General features: G+C 38.7%; 1 protein-coding gene across 1 annotated transcript in view; it reads left to right on the forward strand.

Moving 5' to 3' along the window:
• The window catches only part of LOC114668720 (leucine-rich repeat-containing protein 75B-like), a 47202-nt gene extending 27197 nt beyond the window's left edge, over nt 1–20005 (forward strand). The window contains exon 5 of the mRNA XM_028824621.2: nt 15769–20005. Coding sequence (XP_028680454.1) covers nt 15769–16345 — 577 coding nt within the window. The 3' untranslated portion in view covers nt 16346–20005. The remainder of the gene's footprint in view (nt 1–15768) is intronic.
• The last annotated feature ends 559 nt before the right edge of the window (nt 20006–20564 follow it).

The raw sequence follows: 20564 nt of genomic DNA on the forward strand, positions 1-20564 counted from the left end.
CTAGCATGCTTTACTTGCTCTTAGCTCATAGTTTTCCTATTCATGATTTACTGCTACACAAGTTGGAAGAGGTCTGACAAGTATAGGAGACGGTATTCAATAATCTGTTAATTAATGCAGTTGGACAGAAGAATTCACAAATGGGAGAGCAGCTCAGGCAAATCTTTGAGCTAAACCTGAAAATACGAAGAATGTTCAGAAAATTTCCATACTTATATATTTTTGTTGGAAACGGTGAAGGCAGGAGGAGTAAATACAAAGAGGACTATTTCATTTATGTTAGGTAGAATGCCCAGAGGGGACTGGGTGGTCTCGTGGCCTGGAACCCCTGCAGATTTTATTTTTATCTCCAGTCGTCTGGAGTTTTTTTTTTTGTTTGTTTTTTGTTTTTTCTGTCCTCCCTGGCCATCAGACCGTACCCTTATTCTATGTTAAGTAATGTCTTATTTTAATTTCTTATTTTGTCCTTTATTTTTCTTTTCTTCACTATGTAAAGCGGGCGGCACGGTGGCGCAGTGGGTAGCGCTGCTGCCTCGCAGTTGGGAGACCTGGGGACCTGGGTTCGATTCCCGGGTCCTCCCTGCGTGGAGTTTGCATGTTCTCCCCGTGTCTGCGTGGGTTTCCTCCGGGCGCTCCGGTTTCCTCCCACAATCCAAAGACATGCAGGTTAGGTGGATTGGCGATTCTAAATTGGCCCTAGTGTGTGCTTGGTGTGTGGGTGTGTTTGTGTGTGTCCTGCGGTGGGTTGGCACCCTGCCTGGGATTGGTTCCCTGCCTTGTGCCCTGTGTTGGCTGGGATTGGCTCCAGCAGACCCCCGTGACCCTGTTTGGATTCAGCGGGTTGGAAAATGGATGGATGGATGGATGGACTATGTAAAGCACTTTGAGCTACTTTTTTGTATGAAAATGTGCTATATAAATAAATGTTGTTGTTGTTGAGTAGTAATTGGGCATTAAAAAGTTGGTACGACGCTGGGAAAATTGTATCACAAAGAAAGGTGACTATGTTGAAGTGTGCTCGTAATTTGTTTTTGAAATTTTTAATAAATAGAAATAAAAAAAAAAAAGTGCAGAAACTTTTTAAATGTCCCTTGCATCTTAAGGTCTCCATGCAGCATTTCCCAGCACCATATTTAGTAACCATTGAACCAATTTGACTCCATTGAGCCACGTCGGTTATTAGCAGTTTCGTTGCTCATCTGTATGTGTCACTGAATTCTTTATTTCCCTGAAGGTAAGTACTTATTAAACATAAGTAACATTAATGCTTTTAATACAGTAAAGAGAGACAAATGTTGCGTTCCCAACCATGAGTTATATTCCATTTTGATTTAATTATGTTTAACAGATAGTAGTCATGAGCATTTGGTCTATTTTTTTTATTCCGTACATGACGTCTAAATGAACATGGAGAAAGAGTGTTAAAGCCTGAAAGGTGTTCTTTATACTGTATTATATAGCACTTCCAGGTAGTTTTGTCTGTTTTCATATGATGCGCTTTTTATGCAGATTTTGTGTATAATTTAACAAGATAATGTGTGTGTAATATAGGTGTGTGGGTTGTGGTTTGTTTTTCCCTCTCCATTCTGTCTGTTTATTAACCCAATAGCTAATTGTTGTTATGGTATTTTTGGATGATATACAATTGACAGGTAGTGTTTGTTTCCTTGTCTTAAAACATAAATGGAAATCAATGTTTTTATCTTTAAGGAAAGGAAGTAACTTCTGGTACTGGTAAACCATCTGTCCATCCCTGTGTGTTTTTGTATGCCCTCCAAAGACCCTTGAAGGATTATAGGAATTGTCGAGGCCAACAAATTAGAAGGTTTAAAAAAAGACTTTATCTACAAAACTGCTTGGGAACTCTTCACTCCCTGAACTAGACAGTTGTCCCTCCTGGTATAGCTTTGCTGCTGAGTGTAGGTCGTTGTGGAGCTACTAGACAGTACACTATGCTTACCCCATAATACAATTCATGTTGCTATTCCTGCTTCACAATGCAATGTTTACATGATATGGAATTTTCATAAGAGATGTATGTTTAGTGTTGCTTGTTGTTAAACATTTATAGATCAAAACAAATCGATAGTAACATTACATTTTTGCGCTGAAGTAACTTAGAGATTTATATAATGCTAATTAATATGCAACCCATCCTAAGTTACAGCAGTGCAAAATCATCCAATATTTATTTATTTTGGTTTAATGTCTTACATTTCTCCAATGGCTGTTATTTTATTTCCTACTTAAATGCCTTATTGACCTGTTAGCTGTGGGTCCCGACTGGATCTGTACAGAACTTATAAAGTTATATTTCCTTATAAACAATATCGGTGAAAGGTGTATCAATGTCTCCATTCTCCTGCAGTAACTGTAGCTTTTTGCTCCCAGTAGTGTTTAAGTATATGATAAGAACTGTTCCATTAAAATATTGATTGTGCTGCTTTATCACCAGAAAAGCCTGTGGATGCAGCAGTTTGTTTATGAAACAATATTATAATTCGCCATACTCCACTGAGGATGCGACTTACTAAATAAAGTTTTGTGTGTAAAACACTTAACTTGTGGGCGGCCCAGTGGTAGCGCTGCTGCCTCGCTGTAAGGAAACCTGGGTTCGCTTCCCGGGTCCTCCCTGCGTGGAGTTTGCATGTTCTCCCCGTGACTGTGTGGGTTTCCTCCGGGTGCTCCGGTTTCCTCCCACAGTCCAAAGACATGCAGGTTAGGTGCATTGGCGATCCTAAATTGTCCCTAGTGTGTGCTTGGTGTGTGGGGGTGTGTGTGTGTGCCCTGCGGTGGGCCGACGCTGTGCCCAGGGATTTGTTCCTGTCTTGCGCCTTGTGTTGGCTGAGACTGGCTCCAGCAGACCCCCGTGACCTTGTGTTAGGCTATAGCGGGTTGGATAATGACTGACTGACTGGCACTTAACTTGTGGTCCCAGCCCAGTTTTGCATTCAGTCAGGATGACACCATTCTGGTTTACCTCATTATATAGATGGTGAATGAGGTTTCTGTCTCATTGCAGTCAGTTTGTTATATTATACCTTTAGTTCTAGTTTTCAGTCATACTTTTATATTCCTTGCTTTTGATAAAACACATTTTAATTTGCAAATGTTTCATTTCAGTCATGTACTGTAGTACATGATAGAAGGCTACATTTCATATCAGAAGTATTTTGCATTATTAAATTTGATACAGTGAAATTTGTTTTATGCCTCCCAGATGGTGGTGTGAATTAGCAGTTCTGGGATCATGCATGACAGCACGGATATCAGAAGTGCTTCTTGGCCTTAGTGTGGAAGTAACCAAGGAACAGGACTTAAAGGTTTTATTCTTGCTGGAAGGGAGTACGGTCTGGAATTTGGAGATTTAGAATGATTGTGGTGGTGGGAGATGAAAGGTAACTGAGAGGGCTTTTTTTTGTACTTGGGGAAGTTTTGGAATCCATCTCATGAAATAGCTTGGTGCATACCAGTCCTAGTCCCTTTTTAATGGTATTATGTAAAATAGTGCTAACTGTACTAAAGTGTTTCACAGGGCCTTTCTGTAAGGTTTCAGAATCTGAAAATGGCACTGAATAAGTATAAACTGGGTAATATGTACACATCAGTTTATTTAATAAAAAATACAAGTTAGGCAATTTCAATATATGCTTGTTTGTTTATTATATACCCTTAAAGATAGGGTGAGAAGCTCAGTCATCCGGGAGGGGCTCAGAGTAGAGCCGCTGCTCCTCCGCATCGAGAGGAGTCAGATGAGGTGGCTCGGGCATCTGATCAGGATGCCTCCTGGACGCCTCCCTGGTGAGGTGTTCTGGGCACATCTAACTGGGAGGAGGCCCCGGGGAAGACCCAGGACACGCTGGAGGGACAATGTCTCTCAGCTGGCCTGGGAACGCCTTGGGATTCTCCCGGAAGAGCTAGAAGAAGTGGCCGGGGAGAGGGAAGTCTGGGCATCTCTGCTCAAGCTGCTGCCCCCGCGACCTGACCTCGGATAAGCGGGAGAGGATGGATGGATGTTTATTATGGTGCTAGAAAGTGGCAAGATGTTGCATGTTCGTTAGCCTTTCAAGTGAGAATTTCAATATTGCTGCTTAAAAAGTACTATGTAAAAAGGAATTATTGGGCAGCAGAATTTCTTTTATTGTCATTTGCTGTTAACAGTGAGTTGTATCTCAGTTATGCTATTAATGACCTTTACTGTATATTTTCATAATTTGTTTTTGTAAATCACTTTTATGTATGTATGTATGTATGTACTGTATAAATGATTTTTATTAACCCTAACACATTAGTTGTAAATATGATTAAATACTTTGAATGTAGTGATTTTGGCATTTTATTTAGTTATTTTTTGGCTTGAACATATTTTTCCTAGTTAGGAATTGTGATTTACTATTAATTTGAGACTTCAGGGAATTCTTTTTGAGCTGATTATTATCTTTATAGTTTTTGTTCTAGAAAGTGTCAACATTTAACATTAATGTTTACTACAACTCTGCTTTGTTTCCTTGTGTATGCCACCATATTGCAATTCTGTTTCTACAATATGAAGGTTAAGTGCTGAAGGCATGTCCTTCAGTGGTCACTCATGTTGCATCATGGATGTGACACTTTATAAGTTGAGGCAATGTTCATGCTAATCATCGGAGACTGGTGATTACTCATCCAAGCAAAAAAAAAAAACCTTTACAGTGCTTTAGTTTTAAAAATTACAGTTTGACTTCACATTCTGCCTTTGACTGATTTTTTTGTTTTATGTATTGGGCTTTGGTTGTTCGGTTAAAAGGCTTTAGAGTCCTAGTTTTCAGTCTCTTTGTTCTGACCTCTGTAGAATTTTTTTTTTTTTTACGCTTTGATTATTGTTTTATCCATATTCTGACCCTTTCTCACTCTTCTTTCTTGCTATACAAAAATGAATTGGACTTGTTTGTTTTATAATTATATCTTTTTTGTGTGTGAATCAACCCTAAATCTGTTGATGAATGGGTAATTTATGAGCGATTATTGTGGGTTGGAGTTGAGATTAGGTATTTTTATATATATATATATATATATATATATATATATATATATATATATATATATATATATATATATATATATATAATATAATATATACTCTTATTTCCTTGGCTATCCTCCTCCTTCCCCTTAAAACACTTTTAAAATTTTATTCTGATTATTATTTTTTTTTTTTTTTTTTTTTTGTGCTATAGATGATCTCTTTACCTTTTTTTCTTTATATATCCAGAACACCATTAGTCCTTCACTCCACCCACAATTGCACCACATTCTGATACTACTGCCCTATGTGGGTATAATTTACCATTAAGCCTTGTGTCTCCATTTTATCTTGAGTGTTTTAGTTGGCTATTTATATCATGCAGCATAATATTCATATGGCATAAATGTTTCATATATAAATAAGTATTTTTATGTAAAATTTGAGAATCTAATGAATTGGCTGGTAGTGGTTTTCAGAAGCCATTCAATGTGTTTTCTGGTGTAGCTGCTTGTTTTTAAAAGAGCCAGATGGGCACAATGCTGATTGAGATGCTCCCAAATAAGTAGCACGGATTACACCTGTTGGTCTTGTTAATTAGATGCCATGCTTCACAAAAGAGCATTTCTCTTGGGGGAAAGGATAAAAAGGGATGTTCTCTTGTAATCCTTAAGTGAATATGCATATTCACTCTTCATGTTTAACCCTCCATGTTTTCTTACAAGGGCAAATCTGCAGTAAAACAAAGTGCAACTGCGTAATGCAGATTTAAAGATTAGAAATCAGTTATATAAAGACATTATCTTTGAATGAGCATAATTGCACAGTACTTTTTGAAACAAGTGCAAAAATAGAGTTATGAAGGTAATAATCACTCATTACAATTATCATATGTTTGGCAGTTGTCTGTCTATCCATGTATTAATTTTTTTTTCCCCCCTCTCTTTCTTACTTCTACAGTGGAGCATGGCAGTAAAGCCGAGTACACAACAAAACAGTGTATAGTTTGCGTAGTTTCTCTATGGTTTGCATTTGAGCAGAGGTGGGATACCAGTGCTGATTTTAGACAGTGTCTTTGTGTACTACAATTCTCGGAGTCAAACCCTTAGCTAGGTTGGCTATCAAGTGCAGGAGTCTTATTAAAATTGCTATTTAATCACTCTGTGAATTTTTAAATCCTCATTTAAACTGAGTTGCCTGGTTGAAAAAAATGAAAGCTTAACTGACCTCTCTGTGTGTTTTTTTTTTTTTTTGTGTGTGTGTGAGAGTAGGTCAAGCAATGAACAAAGCTGTTTTCTGCCTTGAACCATGTGCAGCTACTTTACTTGTAATATAGATGGTAACTTTTCACTTCAGTCTTCACACCCTGGTAACTACCACTCACTTTACACAGGGATTACAGATTTCATTACTCTACTCATTTGCTGCAGTTTGTCTCTGAATGCTTTGACACTCTTAGAATGTGAACTTTTATAGTAAGCAACCAGTCTAAATTCATGTGTAACTGGCAACTGAGAAAAGCAGAGTTGCAAACTGTACATGCATTCTAAGACATCAGTGACACATAACTGTTAATAAGGAAGGTGGGCATGAGGCCATAGCCCCGTATGGCAGTCAAAAAAACTTGACGTATAGTCAACAGGACCATTTTATTTAATATTGTTTGATTGAAATAATAACACATTTTATTTATATAGCATCTTTCCCATTCTCAAAGTGCTTCATAAATATTCAGAAGGGCAAAACAGGAATAACAACATCAGTAAATAACATCAGACCGAAACTAGTCTACAAACATAAACCCAGATAAACCGTAAATACTGCAAGTGAAATGTAACAATCCAGCTTAGAAAAAAAAAACCAAAAAAACTGTAAACCAGAATAATATGCGAATTGCTTGACAATAAAAAATTTAAATGAAGTGTGTTTACGTGTCTGTTACTAATGCATTTTTTACATGAAAATTGGGTTTCTGTAATGCCATATAAACTAGTATTTCAGTTACAGAAATCGGGTTGTTGGTCTCTGAGAAACCAGGTTAACAGACATAGACATAGGCAAAAGTAACCCGACACTTCATTAATATTGTTCTCTTACTGGATTGCACATAGCACACACTTTTCTACTTGGCTTGGCAATTGAGCCTTGTATAGTGGTTTGTTTACTTCTTGCTTTTATATCAAGTGCTGCTGGGATAATAAAGCAAGTATTTTAACTTCCGTAATGTAAGTATTGCATTAGGTTACTTGCTGTTTTAAAGAGTATTTGGACTATCTAATGCATATTACTTTATGCATTACTGCTCCTGAGATTGTGCTGCTGAGCTTAGCACTGAACATTCAGCTAATCAACATAACTTTTACAATTTCTGAGATACTGAGACAGATTATCTCAACCAGGAGAAGAAATAATATGACCACCGAGCATTTGCCTCAGGTTATTATCTTGTAAACATTTCTACTTGTGTCTCTAAAGCTAGCACATTGATAGTGATACATACCATTATAAGGACGTGGACATAGAGGGTGAACTGAGAGAATAGGAATGTCCACGTAAGATTAAATGTGCTTCTGAACCTATGAGTTTTAACTTGCCTTGTTAAAGAATTAATTCGGTCAGCAGATTTAGTTACTTTAGAATAGGCATTAGAAGAATAGGGTGCAATACAGAAGAAGGCTTTATCCCCCATTAGAGCATAAGTTAGTCTGGGGCATGACACGATTGTCAACATCAGTGGAGCTGAGTGGGCAGATACTGCTGCAGTGACACAAGAGTTTACTGATATAGTCTGGTGCAAGACCATTTTTAGCCTTCTACGCTAGCAGTTTATTTTTAATCCTAGAAGATGCTGGGAGCCAGTTCTGAAGGTGAAGAACAGGCATTAAGTGCTCCACACTGCGGATCAAAAAAGGGACTCTTGGAGCAGTGTTGTGAACTAGCTGAACCTCTGATAACAGATTACAACAGGCTCCTGCCAACAGAGTTACTGAAATCGGAGGGGTGGGATATAAACACGAACAAGCTTCTCTGCATCAGTAAAACATACGTTTTGTTTTAGTTCAGCTTTAAGATTTGTGTTCCATCTAGCCTTGAATTTATGAATAACTGCTGAGATGAGAGATGTTCAATCATCCTCTTTTAACACTAAAATAGATACAAATATCAAAGTTTAAAATAGTCAAGCCCAAGGCTATAAATAGAATAACCGAGTATACACATGAAGGTACGTAAGAGCAAAGGGAAGTCCTTGTGTGACTGACACTAAGCAAGACCTGCCCTTTCCAAAACTGACACACTCTTACCTGTTAGTTACATAGAACTTTAACCCATGCAGAACAGTGCCAGAGATACAGAGGATGGTCCCCATTCTGCACAGTAGAATTTCATGATTATTAGTGTCCAATGCTACACTAAGGTTTGACAGAATTAATGTCCTTATTTTCCCAGATACCTGCCATAAGTGCATTATTGTAATAGTCTGTGAAACTGCTATGCAGTGTACAACTAAGCAACTGGTTAGTTGTGAAGTCACAGCACACTTAACATCTTTAAGTAGAAAGAGGGTGAAATGTGTCCAATCATCAAGACAAGTTTTGTTTTTGGAGGGCACATTATGAGGTGATGTATGCTAGTTTTGGAGTAGGGCCATTGATAAGGGATGCAGTTCACAAATGCTAGCCTGATGTACAGTGTCCCCTGTCTTGGCCATCACCAGTCCGAAGTATTTGGTGTTTTTGGTTTTTGCTTAGTTCAGTTGTTACATTTCTGTTGCGCTGCAAGATCAACTGTTGTCTGTTAACGATAAGTGATTTTCTGCATATGTAAAATTTTTCTTCTGTATGTCTTTTTAATTTTGATATTACAATTAATAATATGGATGTACTCTGACTTGCAAGGATCTGGCCAATGTCACCCCATAGTGTGTTCAGATATATATCACTTTGTCATACTTCACTTTCCAGGTTTAACCTCCATGAACAGACCATGGCCTAATACTTAAGCTGCTAACTCTTATTTTTCAGTGTATTAACTGTAAAGTCTGCATGTGCTTCTTTGACATTTAATACTTTAAGGCATTATGTACTAATAATACCATCTTAACTAAAACTAATAATATTCTAATTCTCGTGTTTTTAATTATTTATCATGGCTAATATTGGCTAAGGAGCCTGTATATATTATTTAACTATAAGAATGTGACCAGTGTATCTCTTTGTAATTTATTGTCTTTGTTAAAGTGCAAAGGGATATTTAACCAGGAGGTCAATTTTTAGAACTACAAACTGTGCCTATAAGAAGCCTTGGGTAAACACGGTGAACTGCCACATATCTTGCTAATCTGTACTCCCAATCAGGAGATTCTCAAAACATAATGCAAGACTAAAATTGATTTCAGCAAGAAAAATTTTGCAGTATCGCTCTGTGATCCTAATGTTTGATTAAGTTGGTTAAGTACATGGATGGATGGATATTTTATACTGTAGTAATGACTCTGTAAACTATAAAATATCCTTGTTAACTTACTATGTAACAAGCAGAGAATTTTATTACTCATATATTTATGTGTAATATTGTTTTTATTTGATTGTAATAACCATAGAAATGGACTGCACAAACTGTTTTAAACATTAGAGCTGGTATTTTAGGATTTGACTTGCAGATTGGTACGTGCAGAGCTGCAATCCCCAGTTACCTTTATCTGATACAATCTGCAGGATTCCAGCTGGGAGTCACCAGTCAAAGGAAATGGAAACAAAAAGGTGGCAGAGTAAGGCTGGTCCTGGGACACACTAAACGGAATATTCCAGGTAGTCCGGACTACCTTCAGTTGGCATAGCATTGAAATCAGTCCACATAGGATGCCATAATCCCTTGCACTTCATACCACCATGGCACACCTGGATAATAATTGCAATTTCAGAGTCCAGTTAATAGACTGCAGCTCAGTATTTAATACTGTTCTATTCTTCTCTAATTTTAATGTTTTTTTTCTTTGCCTTTCCTTATAAGTAAATACTTGGAGATCTTGTAAAGCACTTTGAGCTACTACATTTGTTTGAAAATGTGCTATTGAAATAAATGTTAAATGTTGTTGCACTATCAAAGCTGACCACCAGGTTCCTAGACTTATGACTTGATTCCACTCTGTGCCACTGAATTTTGAGTTTTTCTTACTGGTAAGGCCCCAGTATTGTGGATTACCAGCATCACTTCCACCATGCTAATCCTTAACACATGCACCCCACAGTATAGTGTGCTGATCCCTTGCTACACATACATAGACAAAATATTTGTTATAATACAGTATGTTGTTGCATTCGTTGTTTTTTGTCTGTTGTTTTTATTGTACAACAATTACATCTTTGCTTTTTTTTTCTTTTTTCCATTGTACAATAACAAACCTGAACATATATGATTTGCAGCATTTTTAGAGTTTTGCTAGATGGTTCTCCACCAAAAGCAGTCAAAGTAGATGAGCTGGCATCTCTTCCAAACCTCATCTAAAAAGTCCAATATCCAACAGGACTTGCATTACACTGGCATTTTATTAAGTCTGAACTCCCCAAATATGAATTTTTTTCCTGTTTCACAGTATTTTCTCTAGACAGGACTGTCCTTTCCATATTAGTGTGTCTTTTTTTTACAGTTTGGTTTGTCTTGTTGTAGTCCTCTGTGGCCTCTGGTGGTGTCATTGGTGGTGAGAAATTGACACTGTGGTGCCTCACTTTTAATGCTTTGCTTGAATGGGTGTGCATACTGGATACAGCTGCTAATGAGTCCATCCATCTGTTTTTATATTGTACTTTAATCCAGTACATCATAGGGAGTTGTAGCCTTTTCTGATAACACCAGATACAAAGCAGGAACAAAACCTGGATAGGGGTGATGGCCCCTTAGAGGACACACACTTTTATGAACACGCATCAACACTCACTCTAGAGAGCCAAATAGAATGTGGGGAGAAAAGTGATATGCTTGTTGAAATCGTTATGAACATGAGTCGAACACCAATATTCACACAAATGGTGCTTGGACCAGTTTCTTGAAGCTGTGGTGCAGTGGCACTACCACTGTATCCCACTACCATTTACATAATATATACCTAAATGTATAATGTGTAAGAACCAATATTACTTTGATAAACATAGCTGAACTAGTGAGTGTGGAGAAGTGGATTTATGTATTCTTCACCTTTTATAAGAGATATTTTGTAAAATGTAAATCATTAACTAAAGAGGTCAGCATGTACGTTTATAGTGTCGGTGAAGGACAATAATAATCCAAGCAGTCTTTTATTTTTAAACATTAATTACATGTGTTATTCTATTCCTGAAATCATTTGTACAATTACCTTAATATTTAAGAGTTGCACCCCTATTCCTGTGCACTTCAAACAGTATAATTAGGACAAACATTCTCTGAAAATCTTACAAAGTCATATTTGCCATAAACAAAAGAACTCCCTTGTCATTCATTTGTATAATATGTTTTAGCTCTTATATAATCCATTCATTTTCTTTTACAAGTACAGTGGAACCTCGGTTCACGAACGTCTCGGTACACGTACAAATCGGTTTACGACCAAAAAGTTTGCCAAACTTTTGCCTCGGTTCACGACCACTCACTCGGAATACGAACAAGCCAGTTTTCCTTTCGGTTTGTACATCTTCAGTCTCTCCCTGTGCATTTCCTGTGCAGGGAGCGAGAGAGAGAGAGCGTGACACACACACACACAGGCAGCGCGAGAGAGAGACAGACGGACACACACAGGCAGCGCGAGAGAGAGAGAGAGAGAGAGGGGGCTGGATGCATAAGGTAGGAAGGCAGTTAAAGAATGCACTGGGCTTGATTTGGTTTTCACTTCTGTTTACAGCGATCGGTTCGTAGCGTGCTTTGTTGCAATGTTACTTTTCTTGGTGGTTTATTAAATTACAGATTTTTTCAAATGTTCATTTTTTTTCCCTGCGCTTAAAACTCATTAAAAAAGTGTTTTTAGCCAGCGGTTGGTAGCGCTATAGCGCGAACTATTGCAGTGTTAGTTTTCTCTGTTGTTCAAGGTTTTCTCAGTGTTATTCAATGTTTTTACATTTAGTTTACTATTACGCTGTGCATTCTGTGGTTTAATTAACTATATTTCTGCTTAAAAAAAAAAATATATTTACATACAGTTCGTATGTCTGGAACGGATTAATTGTATTTACATACAGTCCTATGGGGGAAATTGCTTCAGTTCACGACCAAATCGGTTTACGACCAGAGTTTTGGAACGAATTATGGTGGTGAACCGAGGTTCCACTGTACCTGGATTCCGTTCTAGTGTGAGGCCACAAGGTTGGAGTCAGCTCTAAAATGGACACCACTCCATCACAGGTTATGCTCCCAGATTCTTGTCTGCTTTAACCTTTAATATTAGAATTAAGTACACAATATATTATAGTGTCAAAGGCTACAGGGTCCCTGTGGATATTTTATAAGCCCAAGGAGACTAACACTGGAAATAACAGAATATAGATAAAATTCAGCTACAATTCTGAGTCAAAAAAGAAATTATTACAGTGCAACAAACCAAAATATGTAACATTATGGAACATCAGACAGTATAACAAATCTAGGACACAAGAAGCCGAGAGTGTCTGTTGAGGTTTAGTGTAAGGCCATAGATCAGAATTGTGTATGCAATCCAGTGAGACCGTGAAGATTGACCAGAGCAAGTATCTGATAGTAGGGGCACATGTCAACGGGTCTGTCAAGCAACACATGTGTCTGAAGAGTATTAAAAATACTGAATGTTTACGGCAAGGTTGAAATATACTTGAGATTTTTGTTTATAGATGTTTTGTGTGACATGTTGGGTGACCTTAACAACTCTTGCTTTGCTATTGCCATACTGTTGGCATCTACAGTAATTAATGCCTGCGTGGGTGTTTTTTAAATGGACTTTGAACATTTTTTGCTTTAAAATTTAAATGTAATGGTGTTGACTGTAGTTTTAATCGTGTTTAGCAGATTTAACTTTTCTATTTTTCTTGAAAGTCTTTCCATGGTCTAAAATAAAATTGTTGTTAATCTCTTAACATAAAATGCTAAAACTGTTCAAACTGAAGATTGGAACCAACATCTTGATGAGAAAATTAACATGTATATATGTTTGGCTATTTTTACATCTGGCCATGTTAATGTTTTATTTAATGTTGTTTTTAGGTTTTGGAAGACCTAATCATCACTTTTGAATATTTTATCAATCCAAAATAACAACCAGAACGACAATATTTAAAATGTGAGGGCTAATTCAATGTCCTCTAGTTCCCATGTGCTTTTGATCCATATGTTGGGTGTCATTCTTTATAAAGCTTTTTCAGTAATTAGGTCATGACATAAAGGCAGCACAAATAGATTTCCAGGGGCCACACATGCATTCAACATTCTTGTGAGAGATGAAAGGCTCTCATTTGCAGTAATCCCAAGGGATATAAAATGCTGTTTGCTCCTTCTGCTCTCAAGGTCAGCCCATCAGAGAAAGAGTCTACAGTATTCAGCAGAACAAGCCAAGGATTAGGGAAGCAAGAGGGACATTTCTAATTAAAAGTTAAATAGGCCTGTGTTGTCTTATCAGAATCTGATGGGATTGTTTCTAATGAATATGAGAAGGCTAACACTTTTTTTGGCAGTGGGGTGGGGGATGATGTCTGGTTGAGAGGATTATGGGTAAAACCCTGAGAAGGCTCAACTTTAATCTCCTTGGCACGTGTCAGCATAACACTGGTGACAAACTCTGTGGATGGCAGTGAGTACACATCTCGGCAAAAGTGGCCATTGAAGTTATTAAGAAAGAGAAAATATGTTCTTTTCCTAATTTTTAAAGTAGTGTTGGAGAAAGCTGTGTGGTAAATTATTTTTAAATGTTTGTTATTTAAAACTGTAATTGCTCCCCATCTGGTATTGGTCCCTGCCAGTGCCTATATTCAATTAATATTAGATAAAATAAACTTTGGGAATGCCAAAGGGAAATTGGGATACACAGCAGCAGAAACATGAAACAAAAAAGGTAGAGACTCATAGGACAAATAATACAATCAATCAATAGATATATTAATGAATGTGCTGGATTAGCTCTGGGCCCTGTGACCTTAAATTACATTATATTTAAGAATATTATGCTATTTAACACTCCCTGTCCCATGCAAGTGTGCATTTTAGACCCCTTTGCAGATTGAGAAGAGCTGGGATATTAGGTGGAATCTTGGCAGACATTTTATTTAAATACATGTATCATCTGTGCTCTCTAGTTTGGCCAGTCTTCTGACTCATTTCTCTGCAAATGAGGCTCTGAATTAATGTTGTGAATTGTTGCAACTCTTCTAGTTCCCAGTTGACTAATGTGAGTTGTGCTCTCATTGCTCCTGCTGTCTGCTGGTTGTGATAATGAGAACAGCAGTGAGTGTCCTGTTTTCTTGTCATTAAGTGGATTGTATGGACTGTCCCTGTATGAGTTGCATGAGTGCAGGGGTGAGGTTTAGGTAATAATACATTTTATTTATATAGCGCCTTTCCCATGCTCAAGGCACTTCACAGAGTCTTAGAAAAAACAGCAGGGTATATGTAACATTGGATACAAATGTTTTCCTGAATAGAACAATGAAACAGATAACGAAGCATTAAATAAAAATAAAGGACAATAAACCAGAGTAAAATACTAAATTCAATACGAAAAGAAAAACCTAACAAATAACCTAATTTGTGATGTAACAGACACACAAATTATCCTGAGCACCTGCACAGAGAGGTAAACTAAAAGAAAGGGCAGAATGTTCAGTTAAGTTAAAAGCCTTTCTAGATTGATGAAGTTTTTTTAAAAAAAGAATGAATTGAGTCAGCTGATCTCATTAATTTCGGGATGTCATTCCAAAGTCTGGGTGCTATGGAGCTGAAGGCCCTGTCACCCATAGAGTGCAGGTTAGTGTGAGGCACAACAAGATTACCAGAATCAGAGGACTTTAGTAGGTGAACAGGAGCATAGTGATTTAGAAGGTCACTGATGTAGTCCGGTGCGAGGCCATTTAAAGCTTTGTAGGTTATTAAAAGAATTTTATATTCAATCCTGTAAGACACGGAGCCAGTGAAGGCGAAGCAGGATGGGTGTGATGTACTCACTGTTGTAGGTTCGAGTAAGGACCATTGCAGCAGAGTTTTGAATCAACTGGTGCAATCATATAAGATTAGAAGGGGCACCTGCCAGCAGCGAGTTGCAATAATCGATGCGGGATGTGATAAAAGCATGGACAAGTTTCTCAGCATTCGAAAAGGGGAGGAAGGAGCGAACACGGGATATGTTACGGAGGTGAAAGTAAGAAAGTTTCTTAATATGGTTTATCCATCCATCCATTTTCCAACCCGCTGAATCCGAACACAGGGTCACGGGGGTCTGCTGGAGCCAATCCCAGCCAACACAGGGCACAAGGCAGGAAACAATCCTGGGCAGGGTGCCAACCCACCGCAGTAATATGGTTTATGTGGGAGGAATCAAAAATGACACCAAGATTCCTTGCATCAGAAGAAGGTCTGATGAGATCACCGTCAAGAGTGACTGAAAAGGAGCTCATTTTCTTAAGTAGCGCTAGAGTGTTTTGTGTACTGAGAACATCTTCACTCTAACAGACTGTTCATTTGTCTTGAGCAGGGTATTTTAATCATGAAGTGTCACACTTTTTGCTACTGCAGTATTCATTTTATTTATTTATTTTTCTTTTTTTCCCCTCATTTTCTAGCCTGAAAACAACTTTGCAAAAGAAAATGGCCAGTGATGCAATAGATTTGTCTGGGATCCCCTTGTCCATCAGGGATGTTCACCGTATAGGCTATTATGTGCAGAACAATCGGGATGGAATTACTGTGGTTGACTTGAGCTTCACCGAGCTGCATGATGACCACCTGCGTTTGCTCCTGCCTTTCCTTAGTTCCTTACCTAAACTGACTAACCTAGCTTTAAATGGAAACAGGTTGACCTTGGCCATTGTCAAAGAATTGACCGAAGCCCTTAAAGATGCAGGCAAGTTCCCTTGTTTGTCGTGGATTGACCTGGGAAATAATGTGGACATCTTCACAATGCCTCAACCCCTCCTGGTCGCATTACGCAAGCGATGCAGCTTGAAGAGCAGCCTACCCACCATTTATGAGTATACAGAGGGACAGCCGTACGATTACAATCTGGAGACATCTCTGGAAGAATCCAGCCAGTTCGAGGATGATGACGTCTTCAACAATGATGAAGAGGTTTCACACATCTGGGTGACATCTGAGAGATGCATGTCTCCTAGCCTTACGCTTCAGTGCTGTGAGAGGTGATAGCTCTGCCAAGCCCATGGTTTTGAACACTTGAAAAGTGTTCTCTTCACTTTTTTTGACACATGTATCGGCACCTCTGAGTTAAGGCCATACATTTGAAAGCTTGTCCCAACACAGCACCCATAATTCATGTCCTGATTTAATCCAGAGTAGCCAGTTATTTAACGTGCACCTGGAAACGAGACGACATTTTACTGGCAGCCGAGAGGTTTTTCAGAATGGTCTTTCTTGCATGGCAGCTGAAGAATTCTAGTTAAGTAATGAGGACAGTTGGTTTGCTGTTATTTATTTTTCTTGTTTTAAAGGGCTTATTCACAGACCATTTTGCGGAGAAGAATAAAGTGTGCAAATTTTGCTGTTATGCCAAACTGACTGAACCACATTTTTGCCCAGAAGCCTGTCATATGGGCCATCCGCTCTGACTTTGTGTGTGTGTTTGTGCTAAACCTGCCAGCAAAAGCAGCATCAGCAACAGAGTTGGCTCCTCTTCATTGCAGTCAGTAACATCGCTCGCACTTTGTAACCCTTGACCTGTCATTACTAGTGTTCACTAGTACACACTGTGTTTGAATACATCTGTGATGTTGTTTATTGTATGGAACACTGTGCAAAAAATATCTCAAGTCTTTCCTGCAATTTAGAATCTGACGTCTTGGAGGCTGGAGGAAACCGGATGGGGGTTTGGGGGGTCTTTTTTTTTTTTTTTTTAATCCAATAATTCTGTGCCATTTGCACATGAAACTGTGAAAAGCTCCTGAACCAGGTGATAAAGTGATAAAAAGCCTCCTTACTGCCATGCATTGCATTTGATACTCTGTTTTCAAGGAAATTGTTGATAATGCCAAAGGTGACTAAGATGTTCCCAAAAAATTGCATCAACAAGCTGTTACAATCCCAAAGGATTTTTTAAGACTGAGTTGTTTTCTTTTGGTACTCTCGTTTGTGTTTCTTGCGTTTGTTTAATGGAGGATCCTTGCTTCCTGATGAAACTTATCTTTAGAGCTTTTCCTCAGAATGGAGGTGATTTTTAAGTTGTTGGTGCCACACTGAGGGCAGCGTGCAGTTGCTTGAGTCTGAAGGTTTCTGGAGTAGTTATCACTACTTTGGAGCAAATTTGATTTTAGGATTGTGATGAGAGTTGACCTTTTGAGATGATGTCACTATCTGCGTGAGACCACCCTTCAGTTTGTTGTTTAAGGTATGGTGAAGGTGACTTTCCTGAAAGCTCAGCAAGTTGCCAATGGTCTGTCAGGCACTTACTGAAAAGGGGTCCCCGTGGCCTGCCTGTTAAGATGCTGCATTATGCATACCATGGATTTATGGGGAAAAGGCCAGACTGTATTCATAACAGCAACAGAAATGAAAGCAAAGATGAGCCCGGGATGCCACGTCCGATATACATGTATGTTAGCCTGGCCTCCATCTAGTAAAAAGCAAAGCCTTTTGTGGTAACACATGGAAGTTTAATCTATGCAAAAGAACTGACACGGTACTGGTAACTTGATGCATAGAATATCTGAGGTGCGCCATGGCAGTGTGCTGTTGATTGGCAGGGCTTCTGATAGTTGGTATTTGATGTATTTGTAAGATGTGCAAGTGGTTTTGCTGGTGTGCCTGAAGTGCCACCAGATGACCGAGCGATTAAAAGAGAAGACAAAAAGTTCATCTCTAATATTGAATGTATTTTTGATTAGGACATGACCTCTCTCTTTTTTTTTTTTTTTTTTTTTTTTTTCTGCCTACAATAACTCTTCTTAAGCTGTGTTTTTGGTGGGCACCTGTTGTTGTACCCACTTTAAGTGACTTTATGTAGATTGCCTGTCTAGCAGGGGCTTGGCCACTTGTTTGGTTTAATCTACATTGTGATTTGCACTGAGAGGAGTGATGGCACTCCCTGGGAATGTGCACCAAACTCGCTGAAGGGAATTGTGTGGATGTTTTGTGAAATTGGATGATGAATGTGGGGCGGCGGGGTGGTGGTTATAAAGAACTGACACTTGCAGTGCTTTGACTGTTATAAGTACTATCTGTCCAAGCAGATAAGTAAACACTAGGCTTCCTGATTGAATCTGTGTCTGAGTGTTAATGGCTACTTGGTTGTGTTTTGTTGTGCAGTGTGAGAAGTGGATAATGGCGATTTGAAATGAAGACTTCTGTACTGCTGGCTTTGCTGTATAAACACAGGGAAGCACAGCACAAGTGAATAGCTGCGTGACCTGATGGTAACTGTCCTGAGACCACATGGAGCTGTGGATGTGCACTTAGCTTTCCCTGCACGCTGTTAGTGTTCATTTTGACGCTGTCTGCTAGTGTTATTTGAGGACACAGTTGGTATAATCCATCTGGGTTGTGCTGATATTTATCTCCCTGTCTTTTTATTCACATTTTGGTGCCTGCCCAGGTTGGGTTTTCTGTTTTAGTGTTCTCCCACACACCTTCGTAAATGTATAAATGTTCTTTTTCGTTTTGATCACTGGCGTACTGGAAACTTGACTCTGATTTAGAAATGGTGTCATTCACCCCGTTAACAACTGGATGTCTCTTCTGTTACCCATTCATTGGTGTTGGCTCATTTTTTGCTTGATGCAAAAAGTTAAAACCAATCAGAGGAAACTGTCCAAACTTTGTTTCCCTTTTCTGTTCCACAGCAGGTATCATCCTGCCTGAAGGTATATGTCAACTTCTCTCACATTTGGACATGGACATAACCACTCCGTAAAATCTGTGCCTACTAGAGCCTGTTCAGAACATCTTGTAATTTTTACTGGAGAGTTGACGTTTTTTCTTTTTCTGGTAGACAGTTTTTTTTTTTTTTTTCCAGATTTCTACTGATTAAAACTCCACGAATCCTTAATATTGGTGTACAGCAATTTTTTTGTGTCTGTGCTTCACTGCCATGTTTTACAACTGTTAGACACTGCTGTGCATCAAGAAATGATACACCACTGCCAATAACCCTCGACTCCTGGTGACCTCTTTAGTCAAAGAAAACCACAGTCCAGTCCAAAAACAAGCAGGCACCTTAGTGGCCTTGAGTGACAAACTAGAGTAACCAATCATCTGAAAAACGATCATTTTGTGACCCCTTTGTCCTGAGCAGGTTACAAACAGATTATTTCTTAGCAGATTGACACTAAGCTCTTCTATTTTTCCCAGCTACCAATGTCATTCAGGATGAGATTAAAGTGATCTGACCTGGCAGTACACTTGTGTTCATCTCCCAGTTGACCTCCTAAGCAATGTGATTTGGTTTATGTACAGACCACTTGTTCACTATGCAGCTCAACTGTACTTAGTGAATTTGCAGCATAGCAGCACACTATGACTACGATGTACTGTGTTTCTCCTCCTGTTGTCTTTGTGTCACACCATTGCGCCTCCCCCAAAAACTGGATCACCGTAAAGATGTTTGTACATTTATATGCTGTACATTTAAATCATCCCAGTAGCGGGAAAGTGATAGCCTACTTCTAGGACTAGATAGTCGCCATGTCTAAAAGGGTGAATGTGACTGGGGGTATTTTATTCTGAGACTTTTGTATGTATATTTGAAGCTTTTCCCTCTTTTTTGTGTCTGCTGAAACTGTACATTCTTTTATGTAAATACACTTATTAATGAATACTGTGTTTCTACCGTGTTCAATAAACCGATCAAACCTCTGCTTTTGTGATGTCTGCTTCTACAGTGGATCATATGGTTTCTTAACAGAATGGGGTACTGGTAAATCCAGATGTGAGGTGCTACACGAGGAGATGCAGGCACAAGTATAGTGGTAGAGAAGTGAACCGGGGGAAGCAATGCATTTGGTGTTTTGGTCCCCTGTAGTGACCTTAGTTTCTGTGTTTGCTTCTTCAAATGTTTTCAAAGTGTGTGGTGGTATATATTTGGAGGGCTGATAGTGATGAGGAAAGTGTTTTGGGGTGGAATGATCTCTAGGCAATCCACTGAAGGTCGAGTTGAAGCTTTTGGCTCTTTCCATGCTGGAGGCACATTTGGATTTGGGGGGGGGGGGGGGGGGGGATATTGGGGGAACACAAAATGGTAAGAAATAAAAAGTCAAGAATTTTAAATCTGCTTGTGCAGCCTGTAGCCATTACTGGTTTCCAATTTAGCTTTTTAGTCTGCTGAATCTAATATAGTTTGTGAGACCAACCACTTGTTGGCACAGGCTGGTGTGGAAGTGACGTACAAGAAAAGGATTCTGGGATGTGAACAGGT

This window comes from Erpetoichthys calabaricus, chromosome 18 (genome assembly GCF_900747795.2).
Source record: "Erpetoichthys calabaricus chromosome 18, fErpCal1.3, whole genome shotgun sequence".
In the NCBI taxonomy this organism is placed as follows: Eukaryota; Metazoa; Chordata; class Cladistia; order Polypteriformes; family Polypteridae; genus Erpetoichthys; species Erpetoichthys calabaricus.